The sequence below is a fragment of the Ruditapes philippinarum genome, unplaced genomic scaffold (assembly GCF_026571515.1).
Source record: "Ruditapes philippinarum isolate M1 unplaced genomic scaffold, ASM2657151v2 ctg216_1_1_1_1, whole genome shotgun sequence".
In the NCBI taxonomy this organism is placed as follows: Eukaryota; Metazoa; Mollusca; class Bivalvia; order Venerida; family Veneridae; genus Ruditapes; species Ruditapes philippinarum.
In genome coordinates, this window is record NW_026866999.1 from 168,940 (window position 1) to 195,952 (window position 27,013).

At 33.1% G+C, this 27,013-nt stretch overlaps 1 protein-coding gene across 2 annotated transcripts; it reads right to left on the reverse strand.

Annotated features, from left to right (window-relative positions):
- Nucleotides 1-9,357: 9,357 nt before the first annotated feature.
- On the reverse strand, nt 9,358-25,633 carry LOC132734438 (zinc finger protein 521-like). Of its 2 annotated transcripts, none has more exons than XM_060721178.1 (5): nt 25,582-25,633; nt 15,447-18,859; nt 14,401-14,562; nt 12,831-13,029; nt 9,358-11,779 (listed from the first exon to the last, which is right to left on the reverse strand). In XM_060721178.1, the coding sequence occupies exons 2-5, from the start codon at nt 18,721-18,723 to the stop codon at nt 9,955-9,957; spliced, it is 5,463 nt and encodes a 1,820-aa protein (XP_060577161.1). In that variant the 5' UTR covers nt 18,724-18,859; nt 25,582-25,633; the 3' UTR covers nt 9,358-9,954. The 2 variants fall into 2 exon arrangements, with proteins under 2 accessions (XP_060577161.1, XP_060577160.1); XM_060721177.1 differs by having other exon boundaries at nt 25,555-25,623.
- Between the last annotated feature and the right edge of the window lie 1,380 nt (nt 25,634-27,013).

The following is a 27,013-nucleotide window of genomic DNA, read 5'->3' on the forward strand; positions in this document are numbered from 1 at the left end:
TTTTTCTAAATATACAATATTTGTAATGTTTTGTCAAAAATATATTTTGTCAAAAATATGGAATGACTCTAATAATAAAAAAAACAACAACAAAACAGAAGCGTTGTCTATAAAATATTATATAATATCATTAATTTATAATACCATAAATTATCGTTTGGACATCTTTTATTTTTGGTGCAAATAGATTTACACATATTTTGTTTCAGGACATGCGATTTTAGTATGATTCCAATCCAATACATCAACAACCGCGAAAATTGTACACAAATTTTCACGTGCATTTGTCGCTATCACAAAAAACTGAAATTGTTCGATCAAATAAATTAATGAACATGATGCTGTTTTATGAATGTTTAAAAAATTGATGTTTTGATTAACACAAAATCTAGCTCATTAGCACTTTCCTGAGAAAAACTTACAAATCAGAAACATTATTTCGTGTCAGATTTTATACATTTAATGTTTTATACATTTACACAATCAAATGAATGCCGAGCGAACAAATGAAGAAGACGTCCTAGACGAAAAAAATATATATCAGGAAAATATATTTCGATAAATTGCATGTCTACTTATCACATATGACGTCGATTATATTCAATGAAGAATTTGTTCAAACACCTTTTTAACAAATGGCGATTTTACCTTTTTTTCAGAGTTTTTTTGTAATGTCATATGGTAAATGTATCTATACGCGTTGCTCTAAGCTTGTCAATGAAACTTTAAAATGGTCGATACAGAATCGCTTTTCGTGACACATTATGCACACTGTGTCACAGCTGAAAAAGATGGTTCGGGTAACTGGTCAATGAGTATCTTTTTGGATACTATAAAAGTTGAGTACACCGAAATTAAAAAAGTTTTTGAGAAATAGAAATAAAAGCTTTATGAGGCATAATGGGTCTTGAATAACGCATGTTATATATACATGTGTATATTCATCTTAAAAACTGTAACATTTATTTTGATTAGCTTCAAATTCTTAAGAAGCCAGCTTCTAAAGTATTTTTTATTTCACATTTATATTCAACAATATTAGTGAAGTCATTACAATACATGGAAAAAACATGATGTTAAACTAAAGCGACATTAGTTTGGAAAATAATATGGTATATTGGTCTACCATTCATTTGAAACTACATTTTCGGCACGGATTTCTGTTACAATATAATATAAATCCGTTGCTTCGGGCTTTTTAATTTATTGTGTTTATTTTCTTCAACATCCACAACAACAACAACAACACATTAAAGAATAGCAAAACTGTGTATTCAGCCTTTCTGATATACGTGTAGGCCTACTTGGTTTTAATATAGAAATACCAAAGATTCTCAGTATTTGATAGGGGATTATAATATGTAATTACAACACTACAGCTATTTTCAACCTTTAAGAGGTATATCACAGCATGTTTTTATAACTTATGATAAAGATATATCAAAGGAGTGTAAACATATACTGCGTGTAATAAGCCGGTCAGTTTGTTTTTCTCGAAACATTCACTCAATTATTCGTGCATTTGTTACGATATAAAAGTAAATGTTGCATTAAATAACGCCTGATCAATTTAACTATCACGCAATCTCCCTGTTGAGTCTTTCACCCCATTTACGACAGCAACATCGTCGGATATCCACGGCCGAACCATTAACATTCATCATTGATCACATGATACATGTATCAAGCGTGGGTATCCGTCGATGCTGCAGCCATACGGAACTATACCTATGCTTACGCCAGAATGACGTGAAGCAATGGGGATGGGTTTTCTTTCTCATCGCAAAGTTCTCAACAATTTACCTCGGCTGTTTGCTAAAATATGTAACAATATATATAAAAACATGGTGACCTGCATTATCAAATGTTTTTTTTTTCTGAAGAGTTCATTTTGTCACAGATTTAATTTTTTTACTTTAAAACTATTTTATTTGATAGAAGAACCTTCTCCGCGGGAAAGCCTGTTCTGTGTACCACGTGCTTCTTTAATTAAACAAATCCCAATAAATCATGAAAAAGCAAATACTCGAAAAATCACTTGGCAAACAATTGTAAACCCCATATACATTCTTCAACCTACTTAGATATGAATTTAGCACCCGAAGAAACATTTTTCCAACCAATTGTACAATTGTTATGTAATTTACGATGAGACGGAATTAGTGTCTGTACCAATTGGACAAACATACAAAGCATTATCTTATAGCCCTTCAAATCCGTGAATATACTCCTTAAAACACTTTGCCTAAGCCTTGAAAAATTTGTAACCGACAAAATTCTGTATATAACTAAGAGATTCCCATATCTCCAAACGTAAACTTTATTAATCACTCCCATTGATAATATGACACTGTTGATACTAATACCGGTCGCCGTATACTGACACATAGCTGACATAACATGTATGGAACGGGATTAAGGGAGATCAAAAACAAAAGAGTTTACACTGGAACAAAAAGTGGAGTCATGAGTCATACTGTTTGTTCATTCATAAAATGTCAATGATAGCACTGTTTAAGAATTTTATCAAGCAAAAAGCAGTTCAAATATAGCGTTTAAATCATCTATTGCAGAAAATATCAATAATTCCTTAAATATCCGCTTAATAATAATTGATATTATCCGGAGGTCCCTTTATTTCTAGATTTTCTTAACAGCAACCCAGTGCGTTACTTATTCCAGTTTATAAATGAGAAAATGTAGACCCGAATATTAATTCATCCCAACAGAGGAGACTCCGAGGCTGAACGCTTAGGTTGCCTCCTCAGAGTTTCTCAATTGATCCTTTAAGTTGCGTTTTCAATCCTTCGGAATAACAATAGAAAGAACAATAAAGTTTCCTTTTAAAAGGAAAGGCTTGCTCAGTGTGTCATCATCCCTTCCCTTTAAAATTGTGTTTTTTTTCTTGTTTCAATTTATTATGACATTTTTTTTTTTGAATTACGGTATTTGTATATCATAAAGGGTTAATATAGTTTTTTCTCGAAAAAAAAAAAAGTTTAACTTTTAAAGGAATAGGTAGGGTAAGCCCAAGACTGGACGAGCACCTGTGCCCATTTGTTTGAGCACCAGTGGTTATGTGTGGAGATCAATCTATCGTTCTGAAAGGACATTTCATTTCCACGTTTTTTTCGCAGAGAGAGTCATTAGTTTTGGCAGTTGCTAATTTCATTTCTATAGCAGCTTTAGAGACAAGTGAATGCACTAAAAGACTTTGTTACGTGGTACCAATTAATAAGCATGTATCAACAATGTTACACCTAAAATATCTATGGACAGGAGGGTAAGGTTAATGATATGCATGGGCTATTTTAAGATTACCTCAGCAAGACGTTTAAACTATGTCAGTAGATCTAAATATAACTTGACCATGCACTAATATTCTGCGTGATTCGGTCACGATATTTTGGTAAGCAGGACCGCCCTTTGGAGACGGAATAATACTACAGTAACCATTCTCTATTTTATAACACTAATAAAGACAAAAACCAATTATAAAAGAAACTAACTTTTGCGTATTAAAAAAGAATTTACACGGAATCAAGTAAAAATAGAAAAACAAACTGGGATTTCCAAAGTAACTAAAATAGCTTAGATTTCCGTAATATTATTTCGTCTGATTCCGCAGTATGACGGAATCGCCCAAATTGTTACGATTGCAATCGGAACAACCTCGGCTATTATAATTAATCCGAAGAGTGACGGAAAGGGCCGAAAAGTTGCGATTGGCACGATTGCAACTGGTTTCCCGTTCAATCATGCACTAACAAATGTAAGCAGGAAACCACCTACCCGGAACAACTTTTCCAAAACAAATAGGCTTGCAGCCGTGGCTGCAAGCCAAAAACTACCAAGCTAGTCTACAGAAGGTAGTGCTTTAAGGGATACCTCCAAAAGTAAATCTAAAATCCACCACTGAAGGCATCTTTTGATAACTTCTATTTCAATTAAATGCAGAAATTGTCATTAGACAAATATTTTTATTTAATTGTAAAACTGATAAAGCAATTTCTTCTCCTTTAATTATCATATTTTACAATAAAAGTAAATGAATTGTTTTAGTTTAAACATTATATAAACTGTATTGTTAAGTCAATGCTTAATTGTCCCCCGCCTTTTCGAAGAAAAAAGGGGGATATAGAAATAGGCTCCGTCCGTCTGTCCGTCCGTCCGTCACACTTTCGTGTCCGGTCCATAACTTTGTCATTTATGAAAGGAATTTGAAATAACTTGGCACAAATGTTTATTATAATAAGACGATGTGTCATGCGCAACAACCAGACCCCTACCTCCAGGGTCAAGGTCACACTTGCTCATTCAAGGTCAAAATTGCCTATTTGAGGGTATATGTCGTGTCCGGTCCATAACTTTCTTATCTATGAAGGGATTTTGTAAATACTTGCCATAATTGTTCACAATAATCAGACGATGTGTCATGCGCAAAACCAGTCACCTACCTTCAAGGTCAAGGTCACACTTGTAGGTCAAATATTAACATAGTCTGTTACAGGGTATATTTCGTGTCCGGTCCATAACTTTCTTATCTATGAAGGGATTTTGTAAATACTTGCCATAATTGTTCACAATTATCAGACGATGTGTCATGCGGAAAAAGCAGTCACCTACCTTCAAGGTCAAGGTCACACTTGGAGGTCAAATATTAACATATTCTGTTACAGGGTATATTTCGTGTCCGGTCCATAACTTTCTTATCTATGAAGGGTTTTTGTAAATACTTGCCATAATTGTTCATAATAATCAGACGATGTGTCATGCGCAAAAACCAGTTGCCTACCTTCAACGTCAAGGTCACACTTGGAGGTCAAATATTAACATAGTCTGTTACAGGGTATATTTCGTGTCCGGTCCATAACTTTGTCATTTATCAAAGGAATTTGAGATAACTTGGCACAAATGTTTGTTATAATAAGACGATGTGTCATGCGCAACAACCAGACCCGTACCTTCAGGGTCAAGGTCGTACTTGTTCATTCAAGGTCAACATTGTCTATTTGAGGATATATGTCGTGTCTAGTCCATAACTTTCTTATCTATGAAGGACTTTTGTAAATACTTGCCATAATTGTTAACAATAATCAGATGATGTGTCATGCGCAAAAACCGGTCACCTACCTCCAAGGTCAAGGTCACACTTGGAGGTCAAATACTTACATAGTCTGTTACAGGGTATATTTTGTGTCAGGTCTATAATTTTTTCATAGATCAAAGGATTGTGAAAATACTTCGCACAAATAGTCACTATAATAAGAGGATGTGTCATGCGCAACACCTGCATCCCTACCTCCAAGGTCAAGGTCACACTTAGAGGTCAAAAATTAACATAGTCTGTTATAGGGTATATTTTGTGTTGAATCTAGAACTTCTTCATAGTTCAAGGGATTTTGAAATAACTTGGCACAAATAGTCACAATAATAAGACGTTATGTCATGCACAACACCTGCTCCCCTACCTCCAAGGTCAAGTTCACACTTAGAGGTCAAAGCTTAACATGATAGATTTTTAAATTCCGTGTTTCATTTTATTTTTTTAACAAATTTATTGTTACATTTGCAGATCTAGCATTGATCATAATTTTGGACTGAATGTCCTGAGGTCCATACCTCAATCTTTTGAAATAGCACAATTTTATGCTTCATATAAAACTCCCGGGGCGGGGGACGTTGGTAACTCTGTTACAAATTCTTGTTACAGCTTATATCATCAATATCAATATGCTATAAAATGGGTATTTTCTTAATAGCTACAAGAAATAATTATCACGTCATTGTTATGCAAGCATTGCTAACATTTCTTTTAGTATTGAAAACTTTAGAATAACATATACTTTTGCATGTTTAACAGTTATACTTCGACCGAGTATCTTTTAAAAAGATACTTCTTGTTAGAATTACTGTCGCGTCCAAACAACACCGGTGTTATATGAAGAAACACGATCGTGATTCGCGTTGATCGATGACCTTAGTAATCAGTCCACCACCGTTCACTTTTAAATGCATTATTTCTATTTTTGCCAATGCATATAAAAAAGTCCGATGTAACGTTAATAATCATGATGTCCAAATATGTTCTACTCTGTTCCAATGAAATTGCAGAACACGCTTACATATGTTTTTTTTATAAATATATATAACTATATTTATATATGTTTAAATGACATCCTTAAAATACGATCTTTAAAACATTTGTTTCATATAAATACATGTAAATAAATAAATTAAAAAAAGAATAGTGAAGAAGTTAATTTTCTTTTTGATTGGGTTTAATGTCACACAGTATAGGTCATACAACGACTTTACTACTATCCTGGAAGTGGTGGATGAAGATCTTATAGGTGTCTCATTGTGAGTTATTTCAGACACATCTTGCACCTGATTGGAACCACCAACGTGCATCTGATTAGAACCACCGACGTGCATCTGAATAGAACCGCCGATGTTCCGTAAGCTAGTTGGATATTTTTTTACGTGAAGGAATCTGCGGCTCGGCATACTACTGATAAACAGAACATTGATCATTCCCACATGAGCAAGATGCTGTGATCTAATACTATGAGGGGTGTTCGGGAAGTTTAAGGACTTTTGCTGTATTTTTTTCCTCAATGGTGCGTTTTTATCCATATTTCACAAAATGTAATTTAAATATGTGCTCAATATGTAGTATAACGCTTACTAACAAGAATAGACAAATACCGCTCGAAATTTGTTTCTATAGGAACCGCATAACGCATACCCGGAGCACTCCGATTTTATCGTATTTAAGATAATGGTACCGATATATTTAATTGATAATAATTTTCTTAAATTTCAATGGACAACGTCACGAAAAAGCAAGAGCGTTAAATACAACGTCAACGTCATTTCCTGAAAATTCTACTCTTAAATCGTTACAATTGTTTGAATAACAACGGCTTTAACATCACTGGTGCTTACACAAATCAAGAGAAAAATGACGTCAATAGGCGACGTTGAAGTCAGGGCAATCATCAAGTTTTGTATAGGAATAGAAAAGACACCAACGGAGACGTATAAAATGATTCAAGCATCTAGTACAACAAAGAAATGCTGTAGATCGCTAGTATTTAGACGGCATGACATGTTCCGAAACGGAAGAGAGTCAATAGAGGATGCCCGGACCTCGCGCCGATGGATTTCCGAGTTTTTCCGGAAATCAAAGCACAGCTGCGTGGTCGACTCTTTGATTCCGGGTTGGAATTACACATTGAAACCCAGAGAATAGTTTCGTCATTCGACAACATCTGGTACGAGGACACGTACGACTAATGGGTCAAGAGGCATAGAAAATGTATCGCTGTGAATGGAGATTACGTCGAGAAGTGAGTCGATATGACGATGGGGGAAATTTGATGTTAACATATTTAGCACTGACGTGACAGCGTGCTCCGGTGTATGTTTTGTTTTATTTGTAATTTACTTATTGTTTAATGTATTTCATTGTAATTTTTACAGCTGGCTATAAAAGAATTAAATATTTAATGGTGTTTTTCTTGTTTTTCAATTCCTATTATTTATCAAACTACAGCAAAAGTCCTTAAACTTCCTGAACACCCCTCGTACATCCACTTAGAGTATACCCTCTACCCCAAGTCCCTTCTAAAACCCCATAGATTATAAATAAATAAGTTTCATCATCTAATATTTATAAAAACAAAATTATGACACCATTAGATAGTATCCCTCTAATAACTAATACCAAAGATGTTACTGTACAGGTATAGTGAAAATTGACTAAAAATGTTATGAATACTAAATGCGGAAATTGACTTACTTTATATAATTCGTGGACCTATATATAATAAAAGGTACACCATGGCTAGGTGTAGTAGCAGATCACAGAACCTTGGCCCTGTGATAACGTTTATGTTTGATACGTTTACGGAGTTGAAAAAGAAAGTGTGCACTTAATTATAGAAAAAAATTTACATACAATTAATAATCCAAAATACTGGCATACTTAATTGGTATTAAAATCAGCGGAAATATATGGACTACACGATGGTTTACATTTAATTGAACTTGGGTTGTATCAGAACTTTGTTTACATCTGTGAGCGAACAGATTTGTGCCTTTTTGTAAATGCGTTTTTGCCTCTGGACACTTGGAAGATTATTTTTACTGGAACGTCATTCATGCCAAAGCCAAAATTATCTTACTTAAAGTTCATACAGTCTCGAATACTTTCGTAAATACGTCTACAGATGAGATGAACGCGACATACACTGATAAACTGTCACGTAACGAGACAAAAGAAACGATAACAACTTGTACTTTACGCAAATCCAAAATTCTGATGATTCACTTAAGCGTTTATACAGTAATTAACGTTGTAGTGTGGCACTGAAAAGGTCAATACAAATTAAACCATTATATAGTAAATACATTTCTGCAAATTGTGCTCATGTATGTATAAATTATTTTCAAGTCACCAAGTCCACACTTCCTTATGCAAGCGAGAATATGAAAGATACCAGTACAAGGGAAAAATGAAAATAAGAAAGGCGTGCGTTATAGTCACTTTGTTTTGGTTAATCAGAGGGCGTGTATTTGATTCACGGCATCATTATTGACCTCTTCAATGGCCAAACTCTATGTAACTTTTAAATAGATATAGATCAAAATTATACAGCATTCTCTAATGCGATCTAAAGTGAACAAAAGTGCAATTTATATAGCTAGAGACAACTTCTTATCACCAACCCGGTATCTCCTTAAAATAATGCAAGGCTTTCTAAAGTAATATGCCCTATGTGGTTGAGGGGTTGTCTTTTATGGGTTAGGCATAAGAAACGGAGTTACATTTTATCCCTGTGTAACCGTTAGATGCGACTAAATGGGTTCGAATAACTGAAGTCTATGCATCTTTTAGCTCTGCAGGTGAGGTGGTTTTGATATATGGTGTTGCTTTGAAGTTTGTAGCATTCGAGGTTAGCCAAAATCATGGAACGATGGTTAGGAAACTACCCGCCTATATGACTGAAATACTGTTGGAAAAAGGCGTAAAATGAAACAAACAAACAAACAAGCCAAAATCAGCTTTCTCGTTTCCGCCACAAGACATGTACAGTGCCGATGCGCTGACAGACCAAACAAACAAAAACTAAAGTAATACATTGTAAACTGTCTATACTCTGTTGTAATTTGACAATATTTTGATACTGACATTCCCTTAACTTGAAATAAAATGTTCCAGAATCAAACCAAGACAGTCATAAACTCATAATACAGGTGAAAGACTCGGTCACTAAGAGAAGTTTTACAATATTAAAAATTGGAAAACTCATCTGTCATAAATGTGATATACATACAACGACGTGAAGATTAACATATTTCCATTTATTCATACAATAAATTGACAGCAAAATGTGTACTTATTCGTAATAAACACATAACTCTCTACAATATCATAAACAACTTACACAAATTTAGTAAAAGACAAATTTAAATGCATGCACAATTTAAGATTCAATGTGTAACATTGTTTAAATCGTTAAACATATTTACAGAAGTTAATTAAGAAATACAAATTCTTTGCATCTTTTCACCACAAAATTAAAGTGACATGCTCATTTTTTTCGAGGTCATGTTGAGCTGAACAAGGAATATTAATTTAAAAGATTGGCTAGCCTGTTCTCATGGTGATTGACCCATTATTAAATTAGAAGTATCTAAATTATAAAAAGACCACCCAACTACATTTTATAATTTCCTTTGTTCATTTGGATTTTGTTTTGCAAAATATAAAATTGAACACAATAATGGCAAATGTTTAGATTTTTATACAAATCATGTATATATTTTCACCTATTCACTGGCCAATATACACTTGGATGGGCATAATGTCACTTATAGGCAACGACATACAATGTACATTTTACCAAAAGCCTGAATAAATCTAATTTCCAGAATGAGTTTCGACTATTTGGTTGATTTTACAACACAAACATGAATAAGTGAACCATCAGGTGTTTGAAACGTTTGTGTCCTACCAGAACCTTCATTCGGTACAGATTGACTCACAAGTGAGACAAGTTCACCAATATTTGTTCCAGCCTCACCGTCAACAACAGTCGAGTCATTGGCAACTACTACAGCATCCGTACCTAATGTAACAAGACCTGGCGAACTTTTAGAAGCTATCGCTGGGTCAAAAGTCTGTGTTTGAGAATCACTTATCTCTACCACATACTGCACCTGCTCCCCGTCATCATAATTGTAAATTTCCTGTTCTATCTTTACCTCTTCTGGCTTGTTTTCAACGACATCCATCATGCTATTTATTACATTCTCTTGAAATTGTGCCAGTGCCGAAACTGTTGCTTCACCTTGTTCACCACTACTATCATTTGGTATTTGAATAATTTCAACACAGCTATCAGAATCAAATACAAATTTTGCTGATTCTTTGTCAAAAGTTACAGGCACTTTGTCTATCAAAGATGTAGTATTTGCAGTTTCTGTGCCAGTAGATGCAACTTTTTTCGCTTTTAACTTCCGGTTAGCTCTTTGTCTAAACATTCTTCCGGGAGTTTGCAAATCTTCACGCGCTTGCTTACATTCTGCATCGGTGAAATGCTTGTTTTTATCTTTGTGCAGATACATCTGACGGAATGAAGAAAATTTCATCTGGCAAACGGAGCAACTAAATGGATTTTGTAGGGTGTGAGTCTGGAAATGTTTCAGAAGGTAATGACTGTTCTTAAACGTCTTCTGACAAAAACTGCATTTTAAGTCTTTCTTTACAAGTATTTTATCATACCTATCCATATGCCGTTTCAGGTCTCCAGTAGATGTGAAACTTTTCTGACAATACGGACATTCATAAGGCCGAGTTTTATCATGATGAACAACATGGGCCAGCAATGCTCCATTTTGTACAAATTTGTTACCACAGTAACCGCATGTATATTTTGGCTCCTCTGCGTCTGTATGTATTTGCATATGTTCTCTCAAATGAGTAGATGATTTGAAAGACTTTTTACAATACGTACATCGATGAAGTCGGAGACCAATGTGACTTTTACAATGCTGCTTCAATGAACTGGATGAGACAAACCCCATTTTGCACACTTTACAACGAAATCTTCTAGTTTCGTCACTTGCATGCTTTCTTCTGATGTGGTTATACATGTATTTAAGTATCCTAAACGACTTATCACATATGCCACACTTGTATGGAAGCTCAGCACCAACGTTATGAACAAGGAAGTTTTCTTTTATATACTCGGCGTTCAGTTCAATTTTGAAATTAAGCTTCTTTTCACATTCTGATATTCTTTCCTGTTCTTCATCTAGCTGTGTACTCTGACACATTACTTTTTCAACTCCTTTACCACATCTATGACTGTGTAACTGAAGCTCTTTTTGACTGTCAAATATCAAGGCGCAGCCTACACATTTAAATTCTGCTGTGACGCTATGCACTTTCTTCTTGCGTGCATGTTGTTGGGGGTGCTCGTTTACTTGATGGACAGCTAACATGTAATTTGTACAGAAAACCTTTTTACAAACAGTACATACACAAGAGGTAGCTCCTACTGGGACTGACTGTTTCTTACAAATGGCACAATCACATGTGATAAGGTTGGCATGGTAACGAAGCTGATGGCGTTTTAAGTTACTGGTAAATTTTCTGAGTTCTATTCCACAATGCTGACACAGGATAGTTGTATTTTTTCCTTGTGTAATCTCAATTGTTTTATGTTGACGCATATGCCGGGAGAAATCTTTACTGGAGTAAAGCCTGAAGTTATAAAAATGATTCAAGGTTTAAAACTACAAAGAAGAAAATCAACATATTATCATAATATAGAATGCAGTTATCTTTCTGGGTATTAAAACTCAAGTCAATTGATTAACATCTATTATTAATTAACTTTTCAATATTAGGCACGTTTTTACTTCAAAAGTAAGGCAAATATGAAGTTCATTATGGCATTATGAACATTAAACAAGGCCATTATGAAACAGTAGGGCCTTATGAAAAAATTCAGCTATTAAAAGATTTGAGAATTTTAATTGGCTCCCCAGCTCGGCCATTTTGAATCTGCTTTTTTTCATTGAAAAAAAGTCGCCATTTTGAATTGCTACAAAACATTTTTAAAACATGAATCTCATTTGCAATACCTCACAACAATGTAATTTTACATTAGTTATTTTTTGTTCACTGAGTAATTAACTTTTCTAGTTTATGTGTAGTAAATTAATAAAATTGTCAAAAATTAAGAGTTTTCATAATGGCCTTGTTATTGGGCTTTAGACCGTCATATTAGCTTTCGGCCTGGGACCTTAGGCTAATTTGACCGGCCTCAGGCTAATATGAGTCTCCAGCCCAATAACAAGGCTGAATTATGAAAACACTTAATTATTAACATTATAAAATGCATGAAATTTCATTGTTTGTGTAAACCTCATAATCAAGTTAGTTTACAATCAAGATAAGCAAATCTTAATGATGTATAAGATGTTACGGAATTATACTGGTTCTAGAAAAGCAATCTGACCTAGTATTTCTTAAACAATGAGAGTGGTCTATCCAAACTATTATATCTCAATTTATTAATCATATTAGATTATATCTAATTCCCATGCATCATCAACACTTTATATCTGTGTAACCAGTTTTCTAACACAAGATTACACATATTTGAAATTACACTTTAATTCTTCAATACATTTCTTATGATAACATAATATGGATACTTTTATTTCGGTTTTAGGTTAACGTTCTGTTTTTCTTTATGCTTAAATAATAAAAATACTGACTAAAAAATGACAATTAAATTGGAACTTACAATTTTCCACATGTACTACACATATAATTAGAAATCGAATGGGCAGAGACAGAATGGTTGGCCACCTCCTCCCTCGTCCTGAAATATATGCCACATGTTGCACAGTGTATACGGCCCTTGTTTAAATGCAGCAGTAAATGTCTCCTTAATGCTGAATCATCTCTGTAACCTTGGTAACATATTTCACATTCAGTGTATCCTATCAAAAAAGAAAATTATCCATCTTATATAATTGTTTTACCAAAGGGAGTGATTAAGAAATCAGGAAAATTCTATGTTCAGAAGGGAGATTATTCTAAAAATATTGATGCCACATTTATGAATCTTATCATATATATGATGATGCTTTTGTTAAGAAACATATTTTTAAAGTTTGAACAAACTCCTTCAAAAAATAAAAACAAGAGGGCCATGATGGCCCTGAGGTCGCTCACCTGTATATAGGCCCTCCCCAGCCCAAACCCCCCGTCAGGGCCAATTTTAACCCAAGGGCTTTTCTTTGAACAAACTTGGTTGACACCCATTAGAAGATGTTTCATGCTAAACATCTAAGTTCTAGCTCATTGGGTTTTTTAAAAGAAGATTTTTTAAGTTTTTACTATAAACATATAGTTAAAAACAATGACACCCCTGGGGCTGGGCCAGTTTTGACCCCAGGGCTTTTATTTGAACAAACTATGGATATAGGGAAAATCAATGACCCCCTGGGGCAGGGTCAATTTTGACCCCGGGGCTTTTATTTGAACAAACTTGGTAGACACTCATTAGAAGATGTTTCATGCTGTATATCTTAGCTCTAGCTCTTTGGGTTCTTTAAAAGAAGATTTTTTAAGTTTTTACTATATGCATATAGGGAAAATCAATGACCCCCTGGGGCGGGGCCAATTTTGACCCCAGGGCTTTTATTTGAACAAACTTGGTAGACACTCACTAGAAGATGTTTCATGCCAAATATCTAAGCTCTAGCTCTTAGGGTTGTTTAAAAGAAGATATTTAAAGATTTTTCTTTCGGTTGCCATGGCAACCAGAGTTCTGCATGGAATTAAATTCTTTGAACAATTTTTAAAGGTGACCACCAAAGGAACATTCCTGTGAAGTTTGGATGAAATTGGCTTAGTGGTTTATGTGGAGTTGTCATTTAAAGCAAAAGTTTGCGGACGGACGGATGACGGATGGACGCCGGACGGACGCCGGACGAAAAGCGATCACAAAAGCTCACCCTGTCACTTTGTGACAGGTGAGCTAAAAATAAAGAAAAACACTTAAAAGTTGCGGAAAAAATCAATTCAAGTTTAGCTTGAAATAAAAAAGCTAGAGATAGCAGATAAAAGTTGCCTCTTTATACTTCATCTCAGTGTTGCAACAGTTTTTATTTTATCTTAAGCATCATTGACTAAATACTGCTTAAACCATCAATAGGAGGCTAGGAAGATGTTGCACCTTTTTTTATCTCTCATATATAGACCCAGTCTGAAATTTTCACCCATTTACTTTTGTTTCCTATGCTTTCACGGAAGATAATTTGGGAGAGGTTGGGGATCTTTTCTTTAGAATTTAGGTTATGACCTACCTGCACTATCCGGCGTATTTGCAATATTTTTCCTGCTGTTTAGCTGAGCCATCAAATCATCAACTTTATCTGGATATCTTTCCTTATAGTGATCTATTAAATCGTCTCTAGTTTTCAGTATTTCACTGCATATGGTGCATCTATAATTATCTCCTTTTTTACCTAAAGAAGAGAAGTACAATGTACATATTTTTGTAAAATGTACATATTATTTTAAAATTGAAGAGTAACAACTAAAAACTATAAACTAATTTGATTCAAATAAAACTTTTAATATCATGATTTCATAAGGATTAAAAACATACATATTTGCCAAATCAGACAACATGATAAAACTCTTTTATATGATATGTTGATATGACAAGTCTATAACTAGGACCTGCAGCTTCATCATTAGGCTGAATTGTACCAGCGTATATTTAATTTAAAAACAGATTACAAATGCAAATAGCAATAAAAATACATTTTTAGGGTCGTTTAATCCTTATCACTAAAACTGCTCTTCCTGTAACCTTTGAGCAGAGAAAAACAGGCATTATTAAGTTGCACTAATATCCTTAACCTAACTTGTAAACTTTTCATTATCATAACTATGATTTAGACCAAAGGTATCCCACCACAATATTCTAGACATTTACTAAACCAAGATTACAATTAGCAATGATATACTGTAGCTTCCACAGAAGTGACATATACACACACCTGAAACCTAAGGCACAGGATATACATGTAAATGTAGTGAAATTCATTAACATTTTGAAAGAAAACATTTCAGTTTGAAAAGAAGTGGTGACCTTGACCGGCGGATTGGGTTCTGCATATATCCTGGTGAAGTGAACATTTGAATCAAGTTTAAAGAGTCTTTAAACTCGTAAAGGATTTATAAAGCAACACAAAATTGTCAGACATAATACCTTCAAGAATGACCTTGACCTTGAGGCTGCATAACGACTGCATGGATGTACATTATTTTGGACATACAGCATATATGTTAAATACTTCAACAAAATTCAGCAGGGTTTTAATTTTCAACAATAATTACAAACCTTCAATCAGGCCCAGCATCTGATTCATAACATCTCCAACTTCGCAGCCTATTTCATCTTTGTGATATGAAAGCATATGTTTTCTATAGCCTTTCTTCGTCTTCAACAAATAGTTTGGATGACATGACCAGCATTTGTGAACAACGTCTTCATACATGCCAAATTCTAAACCTGGCAATGAAACCATATCAAAATATTTGGATTCAGTAGTCTTTGTTGCAAGAACTTCTTCTGCTCCAGTTCTTTCTTTTTCTTTCCCTTGCTTATTTCTATGACTTTTTATATGCTTGACAGCATGAACTGTAGTATCTGTTGAAAAGCTACAAGATTCACATCCAAATGTGAATTCATCTTTTTCATGATTATACTTCTCAAGGTAAACATGAGGCACAATATGTAATATTTCAATTTCATACATCTTGCTTGAATGAGACTCTTCGACGTGTTTAACAGCAAGTGATTTTGAAAAAGTCTTAAAATCATCACATATTGGACAAATAAATGAACCTTCTTCTAGCTTTGACTGTCCAGTGGTTATGTTCAAGTATGTTGTATGATCTTTAGGAGAGTCAGAGTCTATGTGAACAATTTTTAAGTCTCTTTCCATTTCATTTAGTGAACTTCTGTATTCTTCAATGCAATCAGATATATTCTTAACTTCTTTAGACATTTGGTCAGAATCCTTATTTTCCACATTTTTACTGGGAGCGACATTAACTTTATCTGTATTGTCATCAGTCTCTTCTTTTAATTCATTGTTAACATTCAGGCTTTCATCACTAACAAACTTGTCAGCATCTATGTATTTACTTTTACTTTTGTCCCAGTGATCAACTGACAGAATAGACGGATTCTTTTTCAGCACAATACATTTAATTGCGGTGATGTCATCTTTCTTTTGTGTCCCTCCCATATGAGATTTCAGGTGGTACATATAGCTATCTTTACGCTTGAAAACACTGTCGCATAAGGGACAAAGAAAACTCTGAAGTCTTTTCTTAAATGGTTGTTTCCCAAATCTTTTCGGTTCAGGCAAAGTGCTTTGGAATATCATGTTCATTCCTTCATTAGAAATATGCTCCTTCATGTGATTTTCAAAGTTTTTCTTGCCCTCAAAAACAGATTTGCAAATTCCACACATTAGGTTAGCAGAGATTGTTTGGTTATCCAGCCATGATGCTGGCATTATACATGGTATCTGCTTTGGCTTTTTGAGCGTAGGATGGCTGTCACGAAAATGACTTGTTATGTCTAACTTCCATCTGCACACAAATTTACAATACAGACATTTAAAGCATTCCCTTTCTGACGGATTTTCATTGACTTCTACTTGTTTCTTAACAATATCAGCAACAGTAAAATGTAAAACTTCTGAATGCACTCTTTCAATATGACTAAAAACATACTCTCTGTGGTACAAAGAAAAGGCACAAAATGGACATTTAAACATAGTTGTAATGTCTGTATCATTGATTTTCTTTATACTTGACTTTTTAACTTTGTGTTTAATATAGAAATCTTCCGGATGTTTGCTCCTGATATGCTGATGTAATGATTTTCTTTTGGTATATTCAACATCTGCACAATATTCACATTTAAAGGATAGCAGTTCAACTTCTTTTTGTATTTCTTTCTCTGAGTCAGTAGTATTGTCTTCTTCTGGATTGTAATCATCATCAGAATCACCTTCTAATTCGTCATCGATCATATCTTCTTTAAAAGTTTCCTGGCATGCATTCTCCATATCTTTACCAACTGAATTTTGTACTTCTGTTCCATCTTCAGCATACAATTTAGCATATTCAGCATGTTTAGCTTTAATATGTCTTTTCAGTGAATTCAGCCCAAAATATTCCTTCAAATTACAATATGGACATTTTAGCATTCCCGATTTTGAAATTTCATTTTGTGTCCGAGCAGTTTCATTTTTGCCTTCCAATTCGTTGTTATCATTAAATTCATCAAGTGGATCACCATAACTGTCAGCTGATTGTATATCATCAGTGCAGTACTCTGGAGATGAACTTCCATTGTTCTCTTCAATAACATTCTTGGGGTTTTCTTCTTCATCATCAGAATTATGTTCTGATGCACTGGTTATTTTCACAAGAAATTCTTTATCATTTTTCTTATTCTTTTTCTCATTCTGGTAAAAAATCTCTAATGCACGCTTCGCAGATGCATTTCTTTTCTCTGATGATTTTCTTTTGTCAAAACTTTCTATGTTTCGTAAAGCAACTACAGGCTGTAAGCCTGGGACCAAGTTTTTGTCAACTTTTTTATGAGAAATGGTTCTTTCACCAGAACTCTTTTTGTTACTTTGGTCTTTGGAACACATATCTTTAATGCCTGGGTGCTTTTTGCTACTTGGATCATTTTTCATTCTTTTGACTGGTATCTTTTTACTTTCTGTTTGTTCTTGCAACCACTTTGGCTTTTTTCTTTTCCTTGATTGTCTCACAGGCACATGTACGTATGTGACATGTTGCATTATATCACGAAGACCATGAAAACATTCATTACAATGCATACACTTGTAAACCACAACCACAGTATTCTGATCTTGGCTTTCATTTCCATCAACTTCCTCTGACTTTATACTGATATAATCTATCTGATCACAGTGATTACCTCCCATGTGTTGATACAGCTTCTTGATGTCAGTAAACATATTCAGACAATATGGACACTGAACACTGGAACGCTTTGAATGTTTTACATCATCAACAGTACTCTTTGTACAATCAAACTGTGTCACACTTAAACATTTTTTCATCGAATGTTCCTTTTCATTGTGATGCACAAGATCTTTTAGATTATGGAACTGACTCTCACAATGTGTACATCTAAAACCAACTTCAGTATTAACATGATCTTTTACAGATAAATGTGAAAAATATTTCACTAAACTACTGAATGATTTCTTGCAAATTATGCAAAGGATTGATTTTTCACCAGTCTTATTTCTTTTGTTTGAAGTCTTGGAAATACTCTCATCATGTACAGTCTTGATACTTTCTTTCGTGTCTTTCTTTCTGTGATTTGTATTTCTTTGGCTTTGTAGTGAGCTCTTTTTGTCAAGTCTAAGAGCTAAATGCTTTTCATGCTTGCTATCAATCCTTATGGGAATTACCACTTTTGTTCCATTTTTAGAAGAATGTTTGGCATGGTCATGTAACAAATGAGACTTCACAACTGAAGAATACTTGGAAATAGAATGGCAGCATGAACACATGCTCAAATAAGTGTAATGTTTCCTTCTTATTTGAAAACACATGTTTAAGCAGTGTGTAAAGTATTCCTCTAGAAATATTGTATGTTATAAATTTCTTAACATCCAAGCTTTACCGTCCAGTTACACAAGCAGGGCATCCTGATTCAGGATGAAACTTCTAGTAAATCTCTACAGGAACCTGAAATGAAAAAGAATTTGATTAAAATATATTTTATTTCAGCAAGCGCTTTTATAGATGTACAAATGTTACAAGCAATGATAAGAAACAACTGTCACTAGTCAGGAGTTTATCATGTTTGTAATAAGATCAGATAAAAAATTACATATGAAATTTAAAAAAAAATTACTGTGGGAAAATTCAATTAATATAAATGGTGAGATGTGACAAGGATGAAGCAACTTAAAAATAATTACTTAAAAGGTGATAGAGTTCAGTTGGACATTATGATGACTGAGAAAATTATGAACATATCCAAAGTGAACATATCAAGACAGAGTACAACACAGTCACTTCATAGTCATACAACTTTCTACAACTTGTTTTGTACATTTAATAAATGTCAATTGTAATAAAGGACAGAGGACTTTCATAAGAACTGTAACACAGAAATGTATAAATAATGCATGAATTGTGCAATGTTATTGATGAATCCATGTAATATACTATGTATGGCCGGAATGAGCATCTGACATGTAACATAACAGAACCTTAATTTTATTTGGTTAAATTTAACACTAAGAGAATGATACATTATAAACAGTGTTCGTGTTAACTGAGTAAACATATCAATTTACTCGTTAAAATTGCCAGGGAGGAAAGAAAAAAAGGGCCGTTATGTCCTTGGGATGAAACACTTTTTCCCTGATAATTGGATAATTCTCTCTTAAGTTTTTTTGCTCTGATTGAAAACGATTGTCTATTCGCTTTAAATAAATTGTATTATAAGAACTTGACTTTCACCGGATTTTGATTTCTTCCCTTGTCATTGGCAATGCAGATTTATATCCCAAACGTAGACTAGGAGCAAGTGCTCTGCCTTGTTTTGGGCCAACCTATCAATAGTATCCGCGAACATCAACAGTCACAAATTTGATTGTATTTAAAGTTATGCAAACACTGACATTTTTGTAATTGAGGACTCGTCCCATTTGAATTTGGACGTAACAGATCTATTTAGCACTGAGTCCAAGGTACTCGGTAAAGTTAGGGAAAATCGCTAACACTGATTATGATTATAAATATGTTTGTTTGTTTGTTTGGATTTTTACGGCACGTCAACACATAACTGGCCATATCGTGCCGAATGCTATAATAGGCTTAAAATGTTATGTAAAACTTTGCAAAAATGTCAATGTTTGCATAACTTTAAATACAATCAAATTTGTGACTGTTGATGTTCGTGGATACCATTGATAGGTTGGCCCAAAACAAGGCAGAGCACTTGCTCCTAGTTTGAATCCATGTAACATTTACTTGCAGTTACACATATCAGTAAATGCAAACAGTACATGTATTTGACAACTTGTTAGTAATGTAAGTAGAGAGACTCCGGAACTCGACCAATATGGGTTTTTCTCATTTAATCCCAAAAGTTTTACGTAAATATATAGAAAATAGGCATGCACTCTTTTGTGTAATTAATAAAGTCAACCAGTAGCTATGTATAATGTATAGCATATTAGACAGTCCAAAGTATTTAAACAAAATCATTGTGATTACAAGCATATGATACTTCCGATCATTGAACCCTTCTTGGGAGTCTATATATCTAAACATGAACCTTTCTTGCCATAACGTAAAGTGGACTTGGTTTATAAACTGTGAGTCAGCCAATTTGCATAAAACTGTAAACATCATTAAGGACCATTATTCTAGTAGCTTAAAGGAAAATTTTACTATCAATTTAATGAAGCAGGGCCAGTATGGGCTTGCTGAATGACTCAGGCTGGCCAAGAGGTGTAGTGATTCCAGAAATATATTAATCGTTTAACTTTTAACATTTTTTTTTTTACCAGTTTATAACGGTTATAACCTGATGTTTAAAATAAGCCCCTCCTGTTACAGCAGACTTTTTTTTAATTCTCATTTTAGCCTATCAACCTTTTAATTCTACAATTTTCTAGTTCTCGAATCAAGCTCAAAAATTTACTATTTTTATTTTGTTTTTAATTATGAATCAAGTAGTAACCAGGGCTAGAATTTACCATTTTTTTATCACTTGCAAATTTTTGAGAGTTCGAGAATTTCTAACTCGGAAAAACCAAAATTAATGGAATGTGCAATTTTTTCAATGGATATCAGGCTTCGCGAAACTGCTGAAAAATTTGCCTGACATTCGGTCAGACAAACTTTCAATTCTTGTCTGACCGAAAGAACTTTTGTCTGACCGAATTTTTTCCCCCAAATATATGTATATGGTAATACCTTGTTTTTTTTTTTTAAAGACATAACAACTTTTAAAGATTTGCAACACAATTTTATTCCCTTAAATAAAACATTAGTTTATCCAGATTGATGGACTCACAGGCGCTAGTCACATATATTCAAATATTTTACATAACCAGTCTATATATGTATATAAAGATATATAGTATATAGCCCATATAAAACTTTAAAAAGTTTGTTTCAAGCACCTGTGAATGGACTCTGTTTGGAAATCAAAACATTCATGATCAAAGCGGCCATTTTTCCATTTACCCACAAATTTTCTCGGCGGGCGCCTGGACTCGTATTCCTTTTGTTTTGCTTTTTTTTCTTCATTGGATAGTTTACGATTTTTGCTGGGCGTAGCGCCAGCGTAATAATGAAGTAACATCGACATTTTGGTTATTGACAGTCGTATGTATCGGACACTTATAATGAAACGGCAAATCAAAACTCGTTTTACATTTTTTTATTCAAGGAAGAAAACTCGGTCTTGATCGATCTTGGATATATCCCGGTATTCGTACCGGACATAAGGTCCGGAACTCCGAAAAAAAATATCGGACCGGCCTGATTTTTGCCGGACATGTCCGACGGTCCGGCAACTTTCGCGAAGCCTGGGATATTTACAAATATAACAGATGATGCTTATGGAATTGATATCATCATCTGTATTTTTTATAGTGCAATTGCTCTTTCATATGAATTGCTTTTTGGAGATGACATTTTTTGTAAAAATTTCAATTTTTTTTACAAAGTTACATCAATTTATGTACATTTACTATTTGCTATACGTACTGCCGGGCTAGTAAAAGTTTGAAAGTGTAAAGAAAGTTACTGGCATTTTTTTATTTTGACTTGCATTTTGTAAGTTTGAGGTGCTGAATTTGGACCCTTTTACAGTAAATGAATGGGTTTAATATATTGTAGTGACATCATAATTTTCGCAAATGACATCATTGTTGTTTATGTAATACTGTGTAATAAACATAACAAACACATGAAACAGGACTGAGGCTAAACGATTTTTTTGGTGAATTAAATTACTTTACATGTGATGTCAATTTTTACTATATGTTTCACTTGATGATTGTTATGTAACTGAGCAAGAACTTGTCAGAAAATAAGGTACCAAATGAATGTAGCCTGTGTTTACAATTGATGAATTGACTTTTTAATTTTTATAAGACCCATGAATCAAATTCCGACTGCAGCATGCCTATTTTTTATGTGTAATTTTCAGTTCATGACTTTCATATTATATTCTTTCATGGGCGGTAGTGCCCTTATAAAAAAATTAATGTGTTTGCCATAAGATATTTATTTTTTATTTTTTGTTTTTCCATAGAAATTTTTATTTATGGAATGCATGAATATATTATATATATATATATGTTTTTAAAAAAAAGATAATTATAGTATAAAGATAAAACTGTGACTGAGTCAGCCAAAAAAGTACTTAAAAATGGTAGCTTCTACAGTAAATAACTATTTTATCCTACACATTGTCTGTATCACATATATTACATTCTTGGTAGATAGTACAATCAAGATACTATAGTCAACATCATTAATTCCACATCATTATTTATTCAATGGTAATGGCTATATGATCTGTGTTAACATTAGGCAAAATTTATATTTTTTAGGTATGCAACTGACAGAACAATTAAGATTTTGTGTAAAACAAAAAACAAAACTTGAAAACAACATTTTACAAATTTCTGAAAAAGTTAAAATCAATGCTATGTCTGAAATGATCCTCACTTTCTAAATGCTCCTGTTTGACAAAAGAAAATAATTTGGGTTACAAAGTTTGATAGTTTTAATATTTAAAATTGAGCAATATAAGTTTTACATTTAGTAATTCAATTAATTGAAACATGAAAAAACTAGAGTGTAACAACATTTACCGCGTTTGAAATGATGACTGTGTTTTCAAAATGGTTGACAGGTCTATGCATGTATATGTCTGGCCTATTAAATCTAAATTTGATTTAATTGACCTTTTCGAAAACCTAGCTAAACACTGTTTGTATGTTACGGATTTAGCTCTGGGGCATTACACCAAATGAAGTACAAAACACAATTACATGATATTTCTATAATTATTTTACTGTTTAAGGTGAAAAAGTTGATGTGTTTGAAAAATATCAATGTTCCTTATATATCTATTGCAAATTTTTCAAAAAATAAATTGTTTAAATTGTTTATTATGAAAGTCAATAAAATTAAAACAGTTGTAGTGGCATCTTCCATAATAAAGATATTTTCTGTGTAAAGTTTTGTATTTACTTTATTATTTGCATGAATTTATTCATAAAATGATATTTAATTATTTTCTTACAAAGAAATAACTGTTTTATTTCACTTTAATTTAAAAAAATGCCAAAAACATAGAGTTCTCTATTACACTCAATTAGGGTGAATTTCCCAGAGCTATGTACAGAAAGTACCGGAAAACGGCATTTAGTTAGGTTTTCGAATTGTGAACATTGACCTTTTCGAAAACCTAGCTAAACACCGTTACGGATTTAGCTCTGGGGAATTACACCAAATGAAGTATACTCGGTTCCTATGAAATCAAGGGTTCTATGATATCAAGGTATTTAAATTTTCTGTGACTGCTGGTAAAAGCAACACATGGTGATGCTAATATTTGTAAAACTTGCAAACTAGATTCATTTTCATCTGCCAATAAATTTAATTTGGTGAATAATGAATGTATTTGTGGCAAGAAAACTATTAAATATAAAACCTTCATATTTGACTACCATTTTCCTTAGTGGTTTTTACACAGTCAATTAAAATATGTTATAAACACATATACTGACATATAGTCTGTTCATATAGTTTTAAGTTTATAGCAAGTTTACTGTTGGAAGTTTTTCACAACTTAACTTGAAAGTTTTGACCCATCAATTCTTCCATATCTGCTTTTTTGGGGATTACCTTGATACCGTAGTAACCTCCTCTGAAATGACCCAAAATGGCAGGCATTGAAAATATTCTAAAAAATGTCATTTTTATTGGTTCTTTTCAAATAATTTTATGACAAACAGTTCTGGAAAAGGTTCAATTATAAGATGGAAGAAAAATCTTATTCATTTATGATATTTATATTTAAATATTTTCCAAACAAAATTTTTCTTACAAACGTTAAGTACCTTGATATCATAGAACCCCGGGCTACATGACACTATAACATGATATTTCTATTTTTCTATCATTATTTTGCTGTTCAAGGTGAAAAAACTTGATGTGTTTGAAAATTACCAATGTTCCTTTACTGGTCGGAGAGATAACTCCGACGCATAGATAACCCCGACACTTGATAAATATAATTGTTTTAGCTTTGTTTTTCAACAAATAAGCACATGATCACCTAACAGTATAGGAACAGGACAGAATGTGATGATTTGTTATAATTTGGAATCTTTTTTTAATGTTTTTCAAATAACCTAAACATTTGTAAGCAAAAACTGCTTCAAAACGTTCTTTTTACTAAATTACAGTAAGGTAGTTAGAAATGTATTGACCACAGGCCACTGACTTGGGAAAGATTTTTGAAAAATTGTTTAAATATTTACAAAAAATAGATAAACCATATAAGATGTAAAAATAAATTATTGATGCTGATTTTCCAGCCATTTTTACTTAAATATATAAGTGTCGACTTTATCTACTGTTGTGGGGTAAAAAGACCATGTTTTGTATACCTCATTCAAGACCTTAAAGAAGTACCAGATTCCATTTTCATACATAGTTTTTGTGGTGTAATGTAAAGTCTTTGAACTGAACTTTGTTTAGGTGGTTCAATATTTAAAATATACTGGAACGTAATTAAAATATTGCAAAAAATATGTGATTTAGTGTCGGAGTTATCTCTCCAACCAGTACTATTTGTTGCATTTTTTTCAAAAAATAAATTGTTTGAAATGAATATCAATAAAATTAAAACATTACTTTTAATAATTTTTGTATGAAATTATTCACACTATTATATCTAATTATTTTCTTACAAAATAATAACTGTTTTATGTCTCTTTAATTAAAAAATAAAAGATCAAAAACATTGAGTTCGTTATTACACTTCACCAGAGCTATGTACAGAATGTACCGGAAAACGGCGTTTAGCTAGGTTTTCGAAATCGTGAATGTTGTCGTTTTCTTGAGTTGTGGCGATGCAGCAGTAAAAAAAACTCCTTGGGTCTGTTACGACAATGAAAGTTATGATGAAAATACACAAAAAGTAATCTTGACCAGTAATATATAATTATGGCACGAGTTGATATAGGGCCGAGTTGACCCGGATTCGTCAAAACGAAGCTGCCCACAACCAAATATCTTTCATTACATTGCTCTACATTTTGGTGCAATTTGGGATATAATCAAAATTTATAATTATCATAAATGATTTGTCTGTAAAATGAAACTAAAAGAGATACTTCGACAAAGATTAAAAGAAAACCCACAAGGCAGATTTGTTTCCTCTTCCAAATCAATAGGCGCTTCCTGTGCAGTATCTGATTAAAACCCGTTACGTACCGTAATAAAGTTGGACGCAAAAAACGGCCCGGATAAATCTATAAGATTGCAGTCGCCTCGCGCGATAGCTACATTGATTTTATAATGTTTCCATCACGATTTTCTATACAATTATCATATGTAAAAATCAGTGGAACAATATGATGGCCTTTTCATGGTGCCCTGGGACATTAAGCAAATTTAATAATTCCATTAATAAATATTTCTTACTTATCTATTTAAACGGACAATACTCCACCATTTTGCATCATCTCAACAATTATTTCACCATAAATACTACTTATTTCATAAAATTAATACCATATTAGTAAAAAAAAATATCCTCCTTTAGCTTTTATCCAGAAACTTGGAAAAAATATTTGTTACCTCCCTTTCTTAATAGGACAAGTGGAATTAGTTTTGACCCTAAGATACTACTATTTCAAAAAAGAGTGAAATGCATTTTTGTAAAGCATAATTATTATATATTCTTCTTCAATATTAATTTCAACTCTATACCCCTCCAAAACAACTTAACTCACTGGTAATGTTTATATATTTCACCCATTGCGGGTAATAATTTGTCCAACTTGGTTAGACTACATACACATATTTTAACACTAGGCTTATAAGTTCATGTGTTAATGTATTCTTTGTATAATAATTTTAATGAGAGACCTTGACCTTGCATGAAATAATATGGACCTGGATTATACATGTAGATATTTAATGCTCAGTCTCATAATAATGAACTTTTCTGTAAAAATCGCTTTGTCCATGATTTTTAAAATTTATGGTCTGTAAACATTTTCGTATATGACCTTTGAGCTTTACATTATGACCAAGACCACAGGGCCATGAATTTCGCATTTGTAACGAGTTATATTAAATATACCTCAGTGCATGTAAATAATCCTCCAGACAAAACTTTTCCTCTGGCCTGCTTTAAGTGACATGTCTTATGATATGATGAACAATTCTATAACGTAATGCTAAAATCCTTATATGCATGAAGGAGATATCTCAGGGCAAAATCTGGACAATTCATCATTTATATTTACTTTGACCTTGCATATTAAGGACTTTTTATTTTTTCGGGTAATGCTCAGTTTCATGATGGTGAACATTCATGATACTGATTTCCTCCTATCATAAATACTCAATGATCCGTAAAAACATTTTCATACTTTTATCTGACCTTTGAACTCAATATGTGACCTTGACCACATGCACCTGAATTTTGTACAGGTCACTTCACCTAACAATGGTGAATATTAAATTTTATTCTAAGTGAAATTCAAATACCTACATACATGTAGAAATTTTACTCCAATGAAAAGCTTTTCCCTTTGACCTATGAACTTGGTTCATGTGAGCTAT

Excerpts from the sequence above, each read along its gene's own strand:
- LOC132734438 (XM_060721178.1), bottom strand. The coding sequence starts at position 18,723 with ATGTGTTTTCAAATAAGAAGGAAACATTACACTTATTTGAGCATGTGT. Across the intron at positions 14,563-15,446 it reads GATGCTGGGCCTGATTGAAG|GTAAAAAAGGAGATAATTAT; the intron begins GTTTGTAATTAT and ends TCTCTTCTTTAG. Across the intron at positions 13,030-14,400 it reads AAATACGCCGGATAGTGCAG|GATACACTGAATGTGAAATA; the intron begins GTAGGTCATAAC and ends CTTTTTTGATAG.